Genomic DNA, 19,385 nt, shown 5'->3' on the forward strand with positions numbered 1-19,385 from the left:
GAGAATGAAGATGGTGGACACTGATGCTGACATCTGGTAGACAGTCACTGTCAGCCAACAACCTTTGGAGATTGACTGTTTGGAAGAACATGAGAGAGGCAAGCAGAAACAAAAAGTTCAACGGCCGAAGAGAAGAGCCAGACAAAGCAGGCCAGCTATTCATGTATCTTCTCAGTTCACTGTCTTTCTCTGCAGCATTTGTGCTCCTGAGCTTCACCAGGCAATGCTTAACACAGAATTGACCAGGAGATGGAGGGCTGCCACTAATCAGTATCTTCCGAATTTTTACTAGTCTGATACACATTTTGCAGCTAGTTTGGAGTGTGCCGGATATAAATTCATTGGCTGGTGATGGGTCTGAAGCTGGTGATGTGGCTGCAATGTATTTCTGAATTGGGAGACCCAGATTTCAGCTGAAAATTGGAACTTTGCCTCTAATACCAATTGGCTGATACGGTCACTGGTCCCGGCTGTGCCTCCACAGGCAGCTTTTAAAGTCAAAGAAATGAATATTGGGCTGCTTGCCTTCTCAAGAGTGGCCTGAAAATGAGCCCCAGGAACGTGGAAGAGTTTGTCTGGTGTGGCAACAGGGAAGGAAGCTGGGAGGAGTGATATGGAACTTTCCAGCTTCTCCTAAACTCATAACAGCGATTTAAATTAAACATCTTTTTGTAATGATAATTTATTTAATGGTGTAGTTAGCCAGAAATCGCTGAAGTATTCTGAACAAAGACTGGCCTCTGCTCTACTTTGCAATATCAAATTTCTAAAACTGTCATTAGTTTAAAGTTTATTTATTAGTGTCACAAGTAGGCTTACATGAAGTTACTATGAAAATCCCCTAGAAAACATATACGAGGCTTCCCTTACTGAAGGATAATTGGGCCAGTGCACACAGACATTATTTGGTTTCTAATTTACAGTCAAACATTCTGCATTTAGTTTTATATGTTTTCATTGTTAGTCCCTGGGTGGGATTCTCTGGCTGTTTGCTGGAGGTGCGATTCTCTGGTTCTGTGAGCAGTGCGTTCCTGCCCGCGTGTTTCCGAGTGGCGTGGGAAAGGCTTCAATGGGAAATTCCATTGACAGTGGTGGGACCAGAGAAACCCCACTGACAGCACAGGCATGCCACCTCCCACTGCCAAGAAACATGGCTCAGAGGCTGGATAATCCCATGCACTGTGCCTACTTTATTACGGAAACTGCCTAAGGAAATATGTCACATTGTAATTATGCTCTCTTTACAGTAGTAACGCTGTCACATTTCAGCCACTTCCAGGGAGTGGGTGGGGAGGGGGAGACACTTGTGATGACACTGTGATAAATTTATCTTACCTGGTTCCTTTGTAAAGGTGGTCTTAGGCATTTAAAGTGGTAATGTTGATAGCAACTGTGTGCAGATGCAGCATCTTAATATAATAGCTTGGTGCCTGAAATATGTTTTGTCTCTGTACATAATGGGAAACATTTCTTGTTTTTAGTCAAAATATAACTATTTATATATAGACATAAATGACAAAAAGAAGCAAAATTGTAGGTCACAAAATGTTTGATTCTTGGAAGGGAAAGTAAAATCACCACATCTTTTGGTGTCTATAAGTCAATTATAATTAGGAGCCACTGCTGGAGTTGTGCTACTTTCGCTAATGTTTTTGTCTGTCTTGCCCCCACTCAGCTCATCCACTGCCATCGATCCCGTGGTGGGGCCTGTGGAGACAATGTCCAGTCTTACACTGCCACAGTCATCAGTGCTGCCAAAGTGAGTCCAGTATTGATCTGAAGGGACAAATAATTAAGTGCTTGCTGACCTAGACACTGCTTATAGGATCTAAAATATTCCTCGAAACCAGGACATGAAATCAAAGAGCACAAGATAGCAAAGTGCAGTGAAGAATGAAATCTAAAACTTAATTCAGTTTGAAATGTTTAGGCCTTTAAGAGGAGTCAGTATTCTTATTTCTTGCTTTGTTAATCATCATGACACACTGTGTCCAATATGCATTTTGATTGACATCTGTAATTTCTGTTTCCGAAATGCTTTATAAACTGGTCAAAGATTTGCAACATATATAGGTGATGAATGGGAAAGGAAAGGCAGAGGGAGACTTGGAAGGGAAACTGGGAGTGATGCTAGGACTCAGCACTTTCCATGTCTGAACAATGTGGTGAAGCAATTAAAAACTCAATAGAATGCTGGGGTATGTATTCAAAACAAGCCTCCAGAGATTATGGTGGAACTTTACTGTGCACCGGCTAGTCAAATTGACAGTGCAGAAAAGAGGAACAAGACTGCCAAAAGCATGATGAAAACAGGACTGGTGAAAAGTGGAGTATCTATAGGGAAGATACAGAAGCTTAAGTTCAAAAACAGACTTTCTCAACTGTGAGTCCACATTCCCCAAGGGGTCCTTGAAATGGTCTAAGGAGTTGGTTAAAAATAACTAATATATCCTATCGGTAAGTTATGGTTTGTACACCTTGAAGACTTTTATAAAATGCTCTTCAATTGAGGCAGGAATATAATAAGGACAAAATTAATGGTAACGAAAGTTGGCCATACAGCCTTCTCCAGCATTCAGTCAGATCCTGGCTGATCTTGGATCACTATTCCAATTTCCTGTCAGAACTCCATATCTTTGATTCTCCTCGAGTTCAAATCTCTTTCTATCTCAGCCTTTAATCTACCCAATGACTGAGCATCTACAGCTTGCTGAGGTAGAGAAATCACACTTTGACTGAAGAAATTTCTCATCTTAAATGTTAACACACCCCACCCCACCATCCCCAATCTATGCAGCCTGGTTTGAGAATGGTCTTATCCAATCTTTTTGTGTGAGGATCCACATTTAATTTTTTTTTTCACTTAAGAGGCTGATAAGAAAATTTCGAAAAGAAAAAATGTTGAAATATGGAAAAAAGAAACAACCTGCTGAGCAATAAATTGACAATTTAAAATAATGAGTAATTAATAAAGATAACCATTAGAGTGTGAGAGGGTCAAATTATGTCTTCGTCGCTCACTTTCTGTCTGAATTTACTTGCCCCCGCCTGGCAGTTGCTCCTTTGCCCCTGCCTGGCAGTTGCTCCCTTCTTCCTATCCAGCAGGCTCATTCCCTGTTCCTGGCAGTCACTTTGACTCTTCCTCCCCTACCTCGCAAGGCTCCCTCCCCTGCAGACTTGTAGCTCACTGATGCTCAATTTAGGTTTTGAATTCAAGAAGTGAGGTGAGAGTGATTGTCCTTGACTTTGAGCAGTATTTGAGTGTGGTATCAAGGGGCTGAGCAAAAATGAATTCAATGAGAATTGGTGAAAACCCATCACTGCTTGGAGCTGTACCTTGCGCAGAGCTAATTGTTGTTGAAGGCCAATTATCTCAGGCTAGGAATTCAGTGCAGGAGTTCCTCAGGGTCGTATCCTCAGCCAAACCATTTTTCAGCTATTTCATCAATAACCTTCCTTGCATCACAAGGTCAGAGTGAGGAGGTCCACTAATAATTGCACAGTGTTGAATATAATTTGCAACTCCTTAGAAACTGAAGCAGTCCTTTGCTGCAAGCTGCAAGAGCTGGAGACCATTGAGGCTTGGGCTAAGTGGCAATTAACATTCTCTCTCCAACAGGAGCGAATCTAACCATCTTCCATTGTTTGTTTAACAAGGTTACCACTCCTAAATTCCCCACTGTCAACATCCTAGAGGGTTACAATTAATCTGAATGTTAATTGAACCAACCGTGTAAATACTGTGGGGGCTGGGGAACCTTCTCCCCCAAGGAATATTTCACTCCAGCAATGGCTCCCCACTAGCTGGGACCAGCAGGCAACCCAACACTGCTGGAGTGAAGGGAAGTGGTGGAGGCCCCCCAGGAGGTCGAGGTTAACGGGGAAATGCTCCCTGGGCATTGCCAGCTTGGCAGTGCCAGCCTGCTTTGGCACTGCCCTGGGGCAAAGTGGCAATGCTCAGGGAGCACCTTGGCAATGTTTGAGCATTGGGCAGTGCCAAGGGGGCAGGACCAGATGGGGGTGGTGCCTAAGGGGCAGGCCCACTGGGGGGAGATTGATGGAGATGGGGGGTGTCCTGTTGTCACTCTGCACTTGGGCTTGGTGACAGAGGGAGGGAGGCCAGTGATTGAGGCTGACCATCAGGGTGGGGGGGGGGTTGGTGGTCAGCTCACTGGAGAGGTGTCAGGACTGGGGGAGTGGTTGGGGCTACTGGTGGAGGAGTGGAATTAGGAGGTAGGAAGTGTGGGGTGGGGAGCGTGTTTAGAGAGATCAAGGTTGCGGCTGGAAGGCTGGGAGGCCAGCGATCAGACCATGGGGGGATTGTTAGGGGCAGCGATTGGGAGGCCGGCAGTGCGGGGCTACTGCGCACGCACCAATCTCCGCTCTGACAGATCGACGCATGCGCAGTAGCCTGCTCAGTACTATGCTGCCAGCCCCTCCAATGGGAATAAGTCCCACCCCCCGATTTTTAATTTGATTCTCGCTAGTGTACTCTGCAGTGCACAGAGTGTGGGAGATTCTTTTGAAAATTGTGCTGAAGAAACCAGCGGGGCTTACCCTGGTATTCAACATGTATACATTTTTTTTGGGAGAATCCCACCCATTGACTACAATAACAGGTCAGAACCTGGGAATTCTGTGGTGAGTAGCTCATCTCCTGATGTCCCAAAGACTATCCACCATCCACCACAAAGCAGTTGCCAGGAGTGTGATGGGCCACTCTTCACTTGCCTAGATGAATGGAGCTCCAACATCTGAGACAAAGCAGTTTATTTGATTGGTATGCAGTCCAACACTGTGAAAATTCACTCCATCACCAGTGTACAGTGTTGGCAGTGTACACCACTACAGAATGCACTGCAGTAACTTCTCAAGCCTCCTTCAACAGCATCTTCCAAACCTGTGACCACCTAGAAGGACAAGGCCAGCAGACACATGGAAACATCATCATCTGCAATTCCCCTTTCTCAAGGGATATGCAATAAATGTTGGGCTTGCTAGCTACACTCGCATCCCATGAATAAATAATAAAAAATGGCGAGAGACGTGGGTTTAAATGAGTGAGTTAGGGATAAACAAGGAACGATTTAATTATTGAAAGAAGGATAATTGTAAATAACATTTACCTGGTGAGATAACAAAGTCCACCCTGGTCTCCTTCCCATCCCCCCATTTCCTAGAAGCTGGTCTCAGGATGAGTTTTTTAAAACTTTCATCCCATGCAATTCTCCTTTCCAGTCACATACTGTGCTAACTTGGAACTATACCCCCAGCAGCGAGTCCCAGGCACCTATCACCCTCTGCGTTAAAAAACTTGCCTTGTACATCTCTTTTAAACCTTGCCCACACCCCCCGCAACCACCACCCACCCACCTTAAACCCATGCCCCTCGTAATTGACTCTTCCACCCTGGGAAAAAGCTTCTGACTAGCCGCCCTGTCCATGCCCTCATAATCTTGTCGACTTCTATCAGTTCACCCCTCAACCTCCATTGCTCCATTGCTTGGTGAGACCAAGCCAAGTTTCTCCAACCTCCCCTCGCAGCTAATGCCCTCCATTACAGGCAATATCCTGGCAAATCTTTTCTGTACCCTCTGCAAAACCTCCACATTCGCCTGGTAGTGTGGCGACCAGAATTGAACGCTTTATTTCAAGAAGCTGATCTCTGAATGAGCTTTTTAAAGTTTTCATCCCATACACACAATTTTCACGGGGAAAAATATATAGTACCGACAGGATTTAGAGTTCCACATGCAAATGTGACTCAAATTCTTTGTGTTTTGAAGGTTTAATACAGTCATTGAAACATAGAAGATAGGAGCAGGAGGAGGCCATTCGGCCCTTCGAGTCTGCTTTGCCATTCATTACGATCATGAATCAATCACCTAATTCTGCTTTTTCCCCATAACCTTTGATCCCATTCGCCCTAATGAATTTCACAGGCTTACCATTCTTTGGGTGAAGAAATGTCTCCTCACCTCTATCCTAAATGGTCTACCCTAAATCCTTACAAGTCTCTCTGAGATTTTGCCCCTCATTCATCTGAATTCCAGCGAAAACAATCCTAACCTAGTCAATCTCTCCACATACATCAGTCCCGCCGTCCACCGATAAGGTGTGATCATTCGTACATGCTGTCCATTGGCATCAGTTCGGCAAGGCTGGCTGTGACCTTCACTGCCAGATGATAATGAGTAGCTATGATGTTGGCCACTTTGCTTGGTCAGGAAAAAAATAGAAATTGAAAGGAAGGACGAGTATAATTACATAAAAAGAGAATTCCAGACTTGTGTTCTGTCTGCGTATATTACATTTCTTGTCATTAACAGAATTTTTGTTCTGTATTTCTGTACCTAATTTGCACATTTCACTAAGTTTGAAGCTTGAATTATGCACCTTGTGGAATGTATTGTGTGTTTCCACGAAAAAAAGCCACAAAAAAAGAACAAGGTCAGAATGGCATCGGTTGTTTTTTCTTTGGAAAATCCTCATTTTTATGAAAGAGATTCTTTCCTAATATTTCACCCTGAATATCTACAAACTGAGCTCTACTGAATGGAATATGGGTCACTCTCTAAGTAGAGCGATAATTGAAAAGTCAGTCCACAAGCTTGGAGCCTGGCTGTCTTGCCGGCAGTTTGGCTCCCTGATGTCTTATTGGCTCTTGACATTTGTTGGGATCCTGTACTGCTGATGCTGAACATCCTCCAATATAATTGGTTACTGGTCATTCTTCAAGCGTGAATTTATGCAGCAAGTCTTGGCAAAGCATGCGACTGCCAGAGCATTTTGCAGCCAAATTAGATGCTATTCTTACCCACTATGCCCACAAATTTCCAGCATGAGTCACTGGATAAATGAGCAGGAACCCTCACTGCTTGTGTTTTTTCTCTCAAGCACAGTGCTGATGCCAATTGTTGCACCGCACCATCTGCCCCCGATGAGATAATTTAAATATAAAACTCAGAGAAGTTGGAAGTTGTCACATTCCAACATTTCAATTGAGGTACTGATAGATGATGATAATTCCTTAAAATTAACCCCACAGAATAGCAGCTTTACTCAATTTCTGGATATATTTTCTTTCCCTTATCGCAAAATAAAATCTCCTGGTGCACTGCTTTCTGCACAGCTTTAATGTTAACCATATTGACATTTTCACCTCATTGTTCTGTTTAAACATTTTTATTTTATTTAATTACATGTCATATTTAAGTATTAAGGAAAGTACTTTGTTCCATATATACACGATGTGGAGATGCTGGTGTTGGACTGGGGTAAGCACAGTAAGAAGTCTCACAACACCAGGTTAAAGTCCAACAGGTTTATTTGGATTCATAAGCCACAAGCTTTCAGAGCGCTGCTACTTCATCAGGTGAAGGAGCAATACTCTGAAAGCTTGGTGTTGTGAAATTTCTTACCATGTATACATCATATATCTAAAAGGATGCGAGTCACAGCAGCTTAAATTTTACTTCAAAGTTGTTTGAAAACTTAGATCCTAATTTTACTGGCACATTTGCCCCGATTTAGGGGTGGGCGAGGTTCAGAGAGCAGCATTCTCTGTTGGCTTCAGATGCCATCTTACAACCCAGGGATGGGTGTGCCGCTAAAATTCGGCCTTAATTTTAAATTGAAAATAAAAACTGTAAAGAATAATTTGTAACAGTTGATCCACTGTATGTGACTCATTTCTGAATCACCTAGAGACCACAAACAGTTAACTCACATTTGAGACTGGCGATATTGAGCAAATGTGACACTTCTTTTCTCAGTATTACAACAGTATATTTTTTGCCAGATTCTGACCGTGCAACTTCTTAATTTTTCAGAATTTTAAGCAATTTTAAAATTATATTTGATTTGATTATTCCTCCTGACTAATTTGTGTTGCAACAAACTCCCACTTAATGTTTCAACACTTGATTGGGCATGTCGATTGGGAGACTTCTGAGACAGGCTTTGATCCACCTCACCTTGTGCTGTACTGAGCCTGAGATGGAATCAGTGCTGGAGGAGGACTGTGGCCATTGTCTTCAATGTTTTAAAGATGTAAGCGGATAGCATAAGAACATAAGAAATAGGAGCAGGAGTAGGCCATCTAGCCCTTCAAGCCTGCCCCGCCATTCAGTAAGATCATGGCTGATCTGTCGTGGCTCAGTTCCACATTCCCGCCCTCTCCCCCTAACCCTTAATCCCCTCTCTTATCAAAAACCCATCAACCCGCGTCTTAAAAATATTTAGCGAGGTAGGCTCCACCACTTCAACGGGCAGAGAATTCCAGAGATTCACCACCCTTTGAGTGAAGAAGTTCTTCCTCAACTCCGTTCTAAACCGCCCCCCCTTTATCTTGAGGCTGTGCCCCCTAGTCCTACTGTCCTTTCTGAGCGGGAAGAGTCTCTCCACCTCTATCCTATCCATCCCATTCATCATCTTATATGTCTCAATGAGATCTCCCCTCATTCTTCTAAACTCTAACGAGTACAAGCCTAGTTTATTCAGCCTCTCCTCATAGCTCAACCCCCTCAACTCCGGCATCAGCCTAGTAAACCTCCTCTGCACTCCCTCCAAGGCCAAAATATCCTTGCGTAAGTACGGTGCCCAAAACTGCACACAGTACTCCAGCTGCGGTCTCACCAATGCCCTATACAGCCGCAGCAAGACCTCCCTACTTTTATATTTATATATATTGATAACATACTTGTTCATGTACTATTGTGAGGAACTTGGATAGGCTATTAAATTGACGGAATTTGTCTGCATTTTGTGAGGTGGTCTGTCTTCAATTCATAGCCATCATACAGACACACAGTATGTGTATATTCATCTGAATAGTCTGTAAGTGAATTATTTGAGATAGTCTGTCCTTTCTCAACTAAAGAACACATGGAAGAAATTCATATGTCCACCAATTAGTAATATCCATTGACTTAAAAGAACAGATTGCAAAAATAACCACTCTTGTGGTCTAACTATACGTCTGTATTTGTCCTTTTTTTTGTCCAATCACCCAATTTACTGGTGATCTTTTGTATACTAGCACAAACAAAATGTGATTTTGGCCGTGAGTTGAAGCTAATTGACATTGATTGCGATTGGGTTGTCATTGTTGGCACACATTTACCAAAAAACAGTGACTCCCAAGCCTAAGAAATTGTTCACACCTAAATCAGAAAACGTGCAATTATTGTGACCTTCTGACTTCTGCATGATGTCCAGAATTCCATGAAACTCTTTAGTTCTGTCACGATCTAATTACTGTCTTGGCTGCTTCCATCTGCTTTAGGTTGATTTAACCCTAGGATAGTTAATTGCTTCAGTGAAGCCTGTTTCTGTATTCCCCTGTTACCTGATAGCTTCTAAATGAGTCCTAACAGCTTACGTGAGAGTAACACCATTAGCATTAATGGAGGGAGCAGCTGATGGCATTTAAAAGGTTAATCAGGCTTCCTGAAAATGTACTATTGTCAATACTGTGTGGCGCCCGCTTATGTTGGCCTGTGGAAACCCTTTCACAACAACCCACTAACAGACTTTGCTTAAATTGCCAAATCATTAATAATTGAAACAAACGCTTAGCTACTAATTGATCATCTGTAATGTGTTTTCTAATCACTGCAGTTAGAGTTTTTAGCGCTAATCAAAACAGTTTCCCATTGATTCTTATTTGTCCTGGCTGGAGACTGCTGTGTTTTCTGTGTCTGTACTTGTTGGGGGGAGGTGGTGGTGGTCGATGCTGGTTTTGATTGTTTTCCTTTTTTCTGTCTCTCTTCGAAATTGATACAGACACTCAAGACAGGACTCACCATGTTTGGGGAAGCAGTTGGACGGCTGGCTGGCAGCCTACCCTCGGGGGCAATTGAGGACGAGGTTTCTACACATAGCTCCTCCCGACGTAGCCCACACATCCCTGGAGTTGTCACAATCATCGATACCGAGACAGTTGGGGAAGGACAGGTAACGTGAAAAGCCACAAGCCTGACATTTTATGGCATTCTTGCTGTGACATGATTATTATTTGGGTTTCATCAAAAGCAGGCGCTGCTTATAAGTTGTACAGGAAGTTTTTTTTCCCCTCATCAGAAACACTAAGGATTAGATAGTGACAGGAAAGAGGGTGGAGTTGTAGCTTAAACTCTTCTGAGCACTTTGCAGTTGAAGAAAATTAATTGCAAACCTTAACAACTCATCAGTGCCTCATGAGATAGAGTAGGTGGATAAGAGAGATATCACTGTGCGGTGGCACAGTGGTTAGCACTGCTGCCTCACAGCGCCGGGACCCAGGTTCCATTGCCAGCTTGGGTCACTGTGTGGAATCTGCATGTTCTCCCCTTGTCTGTGCGGGTTTTCTCCTGGTGCTCCGATTTCATCCCACAGTCTGAAAGACGTGTTGGTTAGGTGCATTGGCCATGGTAAATTCTCCCTCAGTGTACCTGAACAGGTGCAGAGTGTGGCAATTAGGGGATTTCACAGTAACTTCACTGCAGTATGAATGTCAGCCAGCGTGTGACACTAATAAATAAATTTTAAACTCGTTTAAAAGTCAGACTGTGTCTGATTTTACTTTTGTAAGTGAAGCTTGAATTAGGTTGAGATAGATGATATTAGAAATTTCTGAGGTGGTCACTCAAAAATTATTCCATACTAAATGGATGACAACTCTTGCAACATCCTCTCTGATTATTTAACCAACAATATCTAAGTCACGCTGTCCAGTTCAAAGCAGTAGAGACACCTTTAACTCAACAGGCTTTAATGCGGTCGGCGCTTGTATATCGTAATGGGCATACAGTTAAAGTATATTTATTAGTCACAAGTAACATTAACATTAACACTGAAATGAAGTAATGGTGCAGTTTGATTTGCAGACATTAAAACAAGCTACGTGACTGTTATCTGACACAAAGCAAAACATAGCAGATGATGGAAACTTTAAAAGAAACATAAAAAAAGCTGGAAACACTCAGCAAGTCAATCAGTATCAGTGGAGAGAATACACAAGTTAATATTTAAGATGTGGGCCCTATTTCAGTCTGCTAGTTCCAGTAATTTCAGTCATCGACTTTCATAGTTTCTTGCTCGTCTCCACACACTAGCCTGATTTTATTAGTCATTTAATGCTGTGCGCAGTGGAGACTTTCCAGTAAACTGACTGCCAAACAAATATTTAAACTCGGGAAGTCAGTAATTGCCTATCTGACTTATTGGAACCCAGGATGTTATTAATTAAGCTTTGTTTTAGCCAGCATCCACTTGGGGCCATAGGCAAAAAAAGGGCTTAAGAAGAGAGTTTCAAATCATAATTCCAGCTGGATGAGTTTGTGAACCTTTGAGCCAATGTATACTGTGGGTGAAAATATGCCATTTGGTTTAGAAAGTGAAGGGGTGGCGTCATAGTGCCAGTGTGAAAAAAAGAAGTTAGGTGTTTGTAATAATTGCATGGAGGCAAAAAGTCCTGTCACCAAGTTACTTTATTTACTACATATATCTGTATACAGCCAGCTCTCCAGTTGCTCCCTGCTGAATGCAGGCCTAGAGCCTGACACACCTGCTTTAAATAGGCTCCCAGATTTAACTATCAATTAGGACTCATCAGGCAGTTCATCCTCTAGCAAGCCAACCCCATAGCCTGGCTGAAGTCATCATAGTGTTTTCTCACCATAAGACTCACCTGATGAAGGAGTGGTGCTTCGAAAGTTCATGATTCCAAATAAACCTGCTGGACTTTAATCTGGTGTTGTGAGACTTCCTGTTGTGCTCACCCCAATCCAACGCCAGCATCTCTACATTTCTCACCATGCCCTGTCTTGTCAGGTTGTCATTGGTCTCTGATCTCGGGCATGAGAAAGGTGGAACTCAGAACCCTAGCCACTTAACTGCACATGGTTCCGTTAACTGTCTTAAGTGACCTTGCTCACTGTGAGGCCAGCAGGCTGTTTCTCCTTTGATAAATTTTATTAAAAAGGCTGGTACATCCCATTACTTCCGTCCTTGTTCTTCCACCATTTCCCAGAGTTCTTGCGTTCATATATTGTCAGATGTTGATACCCCAAAATGTTAAAAAAGTGCAGAAACCCGTTGCAAGACATCAACACATTTATACAAATGGCTGAAGGAAATGCCTTCTGAGCCTATTGCACCTTCAGGTGACCACTATGACTTTAAGTTCTCCCTCCTCCCTCTCTCAGAGATTTATTCCCGTTTACAAGACTTGAACTTCTGGCCTCCAATACGATATGCAAATGAACTGATGCCGCAAATTCCAATAGAGATTTTCCCCATTGCATGTAAGACCCGCCCATACTCTGCCCATTGGTAGAGTATTTTCTAACGTGACGCATGGAGAGCTTGCTCGAACGCTTGTCCTCACCTGCTACCAATGCACATTAATTTTCTAATTGGAAACACTGGATACCGATCAGGAATAAGACAGTTCGCAGATGTTTTTCACATCTCTAGCCCAGCAATGCTGAAGGCAATTGTAACACCATCTGGATTGGGATTAATTTGGGGACTTGACCAATCTGTGTGGTTTCTTGCCTCAGTGCTCATGCTAGATTTATGTGTAATTGGTTCAAACTTTGCCAAACAAAGGCTAATTTATTTTATAACAGTTTGATTTGGGCTGGAGACAATTGGAAGTCCAATTTCACATGATGTGTCCTGCTCTCCTACATGCTTATTCAGAAAGATTGTGTCTGGAATAATTTTTCATAGAATCCCGAAAGCACAGAATAGGCCATTCGGCCCAAAGGATGACTTGGATTGAGAACTTCATTTTACTGATTCTGACAGTGAAGAATAGCCAGATGTATGATTACATAGAGGGACTTACTAACAGTGAAAGTCCAATGTAAAGAAAAGTAACAATGATTACTTAATAAGCGAATGATTATGTGAATGGCAATGTTTTATTTTTATTATTGTGATTATTATCTTTCTGAAGTTTGTTCTACTTTTTCTCCTCTTTGTATGCTCTCCTTCCTATTCCCAGTTGAGATCCATAACTCATTGCACTTTCTTCTGTTCTACCAGTCTTTCCCAAAACTTAAGAATTGTGAACTAATGTGAAAATAAAGTATCACTGGAATACTGGAAACCCACAATAAATACAGAAAAGGCTGCAAATACTCAGCAGGTCAAGCAGTGTCTGTGGAGAGAGCAAATTCCATGGCTTATTGTCAGATATAACACTTAGTAACAAACACTTCTCCCTAATTTTGTCTACCCTTGGTGACGACCTCCTGTATGGAGCTAAGCCGCTCATGGTTAGTTTAACATGCATTGGGCTGATGGAGTGAAAGGTTAGAATGTATGACCACACCTGTGTGCTTCATGGTCAAAGGAGTGGCTTGAGTTCATTGATTTCTTTGATAAAGTATTTCAATTTCACTTGCCTTCCTCTGTCATTATTGGTTTATCATAAACTCAGGTAATCTTAACAAAGAAGTGGCAGTGTATTGGTTCCGGTGAGAAAGATGGTGTGATTCTCTCCAGAGAAACGGGCCGGTTTTCTCTGTAGATTCAGATCTGTTGCAAAAAGGCAACTGGGCGTGTTTCCTGCTGTCACGTGGATGGGCTGGAGCTCAATACACTGGCAAAGCCCGGCTGCACTGAGATCAGGTGCCATGTTTAAAGGGCACCTTGATTAGACAAAATAGTAATCACCTGTCACCCCACCTCGGAGCTCTTAGAGGATCCCCCTCCCCACATTCACCCCTGACAATTAGAGGTGGCATTCACCACCTTCCTCCAACATACACTCGCTCAGTCAATGGGGCACACTCCCACTGAAGTCAGCTGCCGGAAACAACAACACCCCCCCACCACCACCACCACCACCAAATGAGGTTCCCACTAAAGTTCACCCTTGGCACCTTTCCCAATCACAGATTGTCACTGCCAGGTTGGCATGGGCATGGTGCCAAAGAGCTGTGCCAGGGACATTGCCAAGCCTCTGCCTGGCCAAGTCCTTCTCCCCCGCAGGTTGTACTTACCTTTACGCTCCCGCAGGGATCCCTATGACAGGTTCATGTCTGGGTAATCCGGATCTTGATGTTGAGATTCGCAACTTCCAGATGCCATTGGATCTTGAGCCCCCACTGTCATTCTTGGATGATGAGCACGGGCTCAAGGTCATCCCCTATATATTTTTCAGACTTATTGTTGCATTCCAGATCAGCCGTGGTTCAATCGGTAACAGTCTTGCCTCTGAGGCAAAAGGTTATGGTCTCAAGTCCCATGTCAGACATTTGTTTGAAGTGCTGTAACCTACAAGACCAAGAATTGGAAAGTGGGATGAGACTGAAAAATGCTTTCTCAGCCAGCACAGACACATTGGCCATATACCTCCTCTTGTGCTGTAAGTTTCATTGCAGGAGTTGAGCATCTAATCCAAGGTGACAGTCAATTATAATACCGATTGAACGTTACATTGTCAGGGATGCAATCTCTCGGATGAGTTATTAAAATAAAATGTCTCCTTGTTCACTGCATGTAAAAACATCTCATGACATTATTTGAAGAAAATCACCGAATTCTCCTAGCGACCTGTCTAATATTCGTCCGTTAAGCAACACCTTCAATTATAGTTATGTGCAAATTAGCTGCAACACTTGCTTGCACAACAACAGTAACAGATCGTCAAAAATGATGCTGGAATAAATTTTTGTTTAACAAAAGCCAGCTATGTAAGGTATTTAATATTGTGGTAATATTGACTGTTGAATGGTTAATATCTGTCCTGAGCTGAGAATGTTATCCCAATTTGAGATACATTCATGAGCTGCCATCCACTGTCCAGCTCAGGAATCTGTTTTGACCACTCTTCAGTGCTGTGAGATGCCAAAACCTGGTAGACCAGATGTCAGACAGACAGAACCTATTTTTAAATTCATTTGTGAGACATGGGCGTCGCTAACTAGCCAGCATTTATTGCCCATCCCTAGTTGCCGTTGAGAAGGTGGTGGTGAGCTGCCTTCTTGAAATGCCACAGTCCACAAACTGTTGACCCACAATGCCATTAGGAAGGGCATTCCAGGATTTTAACCCAGTGACAATGAAGGTTCAGCAATGTATTTCCAAGTCAGGATGGTGAATAACTTGGAGGGGAACTTTCAGGTGGTGGTGTTCCTAGGTACCAGCTGCCTTTGTCCTTCTAGATGGAAGTGGTCAAGGGTTTGGATAGTGTTGCCAAAGGATCTTTGGTGAATTGCTGCAGTGAGTCTTGTAGATAGTACACATTGCTGCTACTGAGTGTCAGTGGTGGAGAGAGTGGATGTTTGTGGAAGGGGTGCCAATCAAACGGTTTCTTTGTCCTGGATAGTGTTGAGCTTCGTGTGTTGTTGGAGCTGCAGCCATCCAGGCAAATGGGGAGTATTCCATCACACTCCTGATTTGTACCTTGTAGATGATGGACAGGCTTTAGGGAGTCAGGAAGTGAGTTACTTGCTGCAATTTTCCTAGCCTCTGACCTCTTGAAGCTATATTGGATAGAGGAGTATTTGTTCTTTCTCGTGGATCTACACCGACCACCTAATCTACTTTTATAAGACAATTCAGTTTAGTTGAGGAAATATCCTTGTGCACAGCCTGATATTAGGAAGGACTGAGACTCAAAACAGTACAAACACGACAAAAGCAGCTTCAACAGATATACTGCAGGCACTCAATTTTTAATTTCTCATGCTACTAAGCATCTACGTAAGGAGTTTCTAAACTTTAAAAGCCGATTGCACATAGAAGATGCTATAAAATGGAGTTCTGTGTTTCAAATATCAGGTATTAAGTACAAAATGAGGGCATGCTGCTGAATGTTTGCATGAGATTGGCTCAGTACATTTCCCAAGGCTCTGATATCCTTACATAATTAGCACACATCATTATGTAGAGAAATTGAAAGTATATATTGTAGATTCATTGGAATGATATCAGAGATTGGAGGATTATTTATTACTTACCTATTTGTTAGTCACAAGTAAGGCTTATATTAACACTGCAATGAAGTTATTGTGAAATTCCCCTCATCACCACACTCTGGCGCCTGTTTGGGTCAGAGCACCCAACCAGCACACCTTTCAGACGGTGGGAGGACACCGGAGCACCTGGAGGAAACCCAGGTAGACATGGGGAGAACTCCACACAGACAGTGACCCAAGCCAGCAATCGAATCTGGGTCCCTGATGTTGTGAGGTAGCAGTGCTAACCACTGTGCCACAAGAGGATATGTAGTTATGAAGAGAGACTTGAGAAACTAAGGCTTTAATCAGTGGAAGGTTGAGGAGGGATTTACAGAAATGTTCAAAATTTTGAAAAAATAAACAGCAAGACACTTTCACCAGTGGATGAATCAGTAACAAGATTAGTATTTGTACTTGAAGCACAATGGGGAGGATTGAATTATTATTTTCAGGCAGAGAGTTATTGAAATACAGAATGTATTGTTACAAGTGGCTATAGTTGCTGATTTATTCATTAAATTTAAGAACAAATTAGAGAAATGCTTGACGGAAGAATATACAGGGAAAGGACAGATAAATGAAATTAAAGTGGATAGAAATTGTGAAGCTGGCAAATGCACTGTTTACTGAATGGCCTTCTATTGTGCAGAGATTTCTGTGATCTGTATGGAAGCTTTTGAAATGTCTTCATGTGCTGTACCGTCCCTCCATGTCACACTTATACTGGAAGTAGGTCATTCATTTGTTGTACATCAGGCAGTCTGTTAGGTGGTTGTGCAAGCACGTCTTCATTCAGAGCTGAAGCCATTTAACATCGTGGGTACATTTATTGAGAATGTGCAGTGAGAAAGTGGCTGTCTTATGGGGGGAATGATGAAGGTTTGTTAGCTGAGGAAAGGCAAAATGCTGTAAATTGTGTTCAAACTACTGTTTTTAGAGTGTATTACTTTGTCTAATTGTTTTGGTTGCTTAGGTGTATTATTTCAGTACTTAGATTTCCAACCTCCAAAGGGCACTGTAGGTATTGAAGTGACTAGAGCAGTGGGGATGGCATTACAATTGAGAGTTTCTAAACAATGTTACCGACAGTTCTCTTAGACCATTGCAGGCTGGAATAGCTTTATAGCGTTCCATGATTAAAAGAATGCTCACCTTGTTCTGCTAACCGTATGTGAACAGTAAAACATCAGTTTGCCAGTCAAGGGATTGCTGTGTGGCTTCTCCCTAGTGTGATCTTTTTTTTGAATCTTCCTCCAGCAGATTGCACCCGGGTATACAGACGTAACTTAAAACTGCTGCACTTCTTAAAAGAGCAGCAGAATTCACTGCTCAGCGTAATATTGTCTTCCTCGGCTTCATTAAAGCAGCTCTGCTTTCTGTCAAAGAGACGTTTTTGTCTCCGATAAATGAGTCAGACTGAGCAAGGGGGCTGGTTTGTGTTTTGTGCAGGGCTGCAATTGAAAGCAGTGGTGTATGGTAGTTAATGTCACAGTTGGATTGACTTATCACATCAGCCTTTGTGTAGTAATGTTTGACCTCGGTTATGAGCATGATTGTGCTCAGGAGATTGGAACTCCTTTGGCACAGCTACCTGTTTATTTTAATCACAAATGCAATTTGTTTTCTTTTGTGTTTTCACCTTTACCTCCTGATGCTCCCATTTCTTCCTCCTTTGGTTCGCTCCTTTGTTTAACCTTAACTTGGGTGAAAGGCACTTAATCCACAGTCTTCTCTCTGTTTTTGAGACGATCGAGACTCCATTGAGTTTGACTCCTGGCTGATTTTGTATGAGCCAACCCTACTTTGGTCAGCAGCTGTGCTCCAGAATTTGCCTCAACCCCTGGCAGCAGAAGAGGGTGAATCAGTTAGGACTTGACGTCTTTGTTCTACTCCAGCTAGGTGGTACAAAGATAGAATTGGAGCCAATCTTCAGACACAGACAATTCTATTTACAATGACACAAAAAAAACGAGCATCTCCTAACCCAGCAATCATAGTTTCATTCTGCACTTTATTTCTTCACGGAGGAGGACGTGAATAATTTGCCGGGTGTTAGCGATGGAAAGATGGTAGGACTGGAGGGTCTCAATGACATTATTGTTACTAGAGAGGCGGTGCTCGACAGACTGGAGGGACTGATTGTGGACAAGTCCCCAGGACCGGATGGAATGCATCCAAGGGTTCTGAAAGAAATGGCGGAGGTGATAGTGGATGCCTTGGTGGTTATTTTCCAAACGTCGCTACATTCCGGGGCAGTGCCGGAAGATCGGAAAACGGCTAATGTTACGCCGTTGTTTAAGAAGGGTGGCAGGCAAAAGGCAGGGAATTATAGGCCGGTTAGTTTAACGTCTGTTGTAGGTAAAATGTTAGAATCCGTCATCAAGGAGGAAATAGCGAGGCATCTTGAGGGGAATTGCTTGATAGAGCAGACGCAGCACAGTTTCGTTAAGGGGAAGTCGTGTCTGACGAATTTATTGGAGTTCTATGAGGATGTGTCTAGGGCGGTGGATAGAGGAGAGCCGGTGGATGTGGTCTTTCTTGATTTTCAGAAGGCATTTGACAAGGTACCTCACAAGAGGTTATTGCAGAAGGTAAGGGGGCGTGGAGTTGGGGGTAGGGTGTTAGCGTGGATAGAGGATTGGCTGTCTAATAGGAGGCAGAGAGTGGGGGTCAATGGGTGCTATTCGGATTGGCGGTTGGTGACTAGTGGAGTGCCCCAGGGGTCGGTGCTGGGGCCTCAGCTATTTACCATTTATATAGATGATCTGGAGGAGGGAACCGAGTGCATGGTGTTGAAATTTGCTGATGACACCAAGATTGGTGGAACGGCAAATTGTGCGGAGGGTGTGGAGAGTCTGCAGAAGGATCTAGATAGGCTGGGCGAATGGGCCAGGAACTGGCAAATGGAATTTAATGTTGGCAAGTGTGAGGTGGTCCACTTTGGTAGGAATAATGGTAGGAAGGATTATTACTTACGTGGAGAAAAACTGCAGCAGGCGACGGTGCAGAGGGACCTCGGGGTCCTTGTGCATGAGTCGCAAAAACCCAGGCTGCAGGTGCAGCAGGTGGTCAGGAAGGCGAATGGGATGCTGGCCTTCATAACGAGGGGGATTGAATATAAAAGTAGGGAGGTCTTGCTGCAGCTGTATAGGGCATTGGTGAGGCCGCAGCTGGAGTACTGTGTGCAGTTTTGGTCGACGTACTTACGCAAGGATATTTTGGCCTTGGAGGGAGTGCAGAGGAGGTTTACTAGGCTGATGCCGGAGTTGAGAGGGTTGAGCTATGAGGAGAGGCTGAATAAACTAGGCTTGTACTCGTTAGAGTTTAGAAGAATGAGGGGAGATCTCATTGAGACGTATAAGATGGATAGGATAGAGGTGGAGAGACTCTTTCCGCTCAGAAAGGACAGTAGGTCTAGGGGGCACA

The 19,385-nt window shown here is 43.2% G+C and overlaps 1 protein-coding gene and 1 long non-coding RNA gene across 5 annotated transcripts in view; one reads left to right on the forward strand and one right to left on the reverse strand.

The window, feature by feature from the left end:
* The window catches only part of LOC145357332 (uncharacterized), a 76,950-nt gene extending 59,595 nt beyond the window's left edge, over positions 1-17,355 (reverse strand). The window contains exon 1 of the long non-coding RNA XR_013889284.1: positions 17,112-17,355. This is a non-coding gene — a long non-coding RNA (uncharacterized LOC145357332). The remainder of the gene's footprint in view (positions 1-17,111) is intronic.
* The window catches only part of bcas3 (BCAS3 microtubule associated cell migration factor), an 891,691-nt gene that overhangs the window by 191,265 nt on the left and 681,041 nt on the right, over positions 1-19,385 (forward strand). For all 4 annotated transcript variants that reach the window (XM_080210581.1, XM_080210584.1, XM_080210583.1 and 1 more), the window contains exons 11-12: positions 1,676-1,759; positions 9,787-9,957. In XM_080210581.1, coding sequence (XP_080066707.1) covers positions 1,676-1,759; positions 9,787-9,957 — 255 coding nt within the window. The remainder of the gene's footprint in view (positions 1-1,675; positions 1,760-9,786; positions 9,958-19,385) is intronic.

The sequence above is a fragment of the Carcharhinus amblyrhynchos genome, chromosome 23 (genome assembly GCF_965287045.1).
Source record: "Carcharhinus amblyrhynchos chromosome 23, sCarAmb.v2.hapA, whole genome shotgun sequence".
NCBI classification, from domain to species: domain Eukaryota; kingdom Metazoa; phylum Chordata; class Chondrichthyes; order Carcharhiniformes; family Carcharhinidae; genus Carcharhinus; species Carcharhinus amblyrhynchos.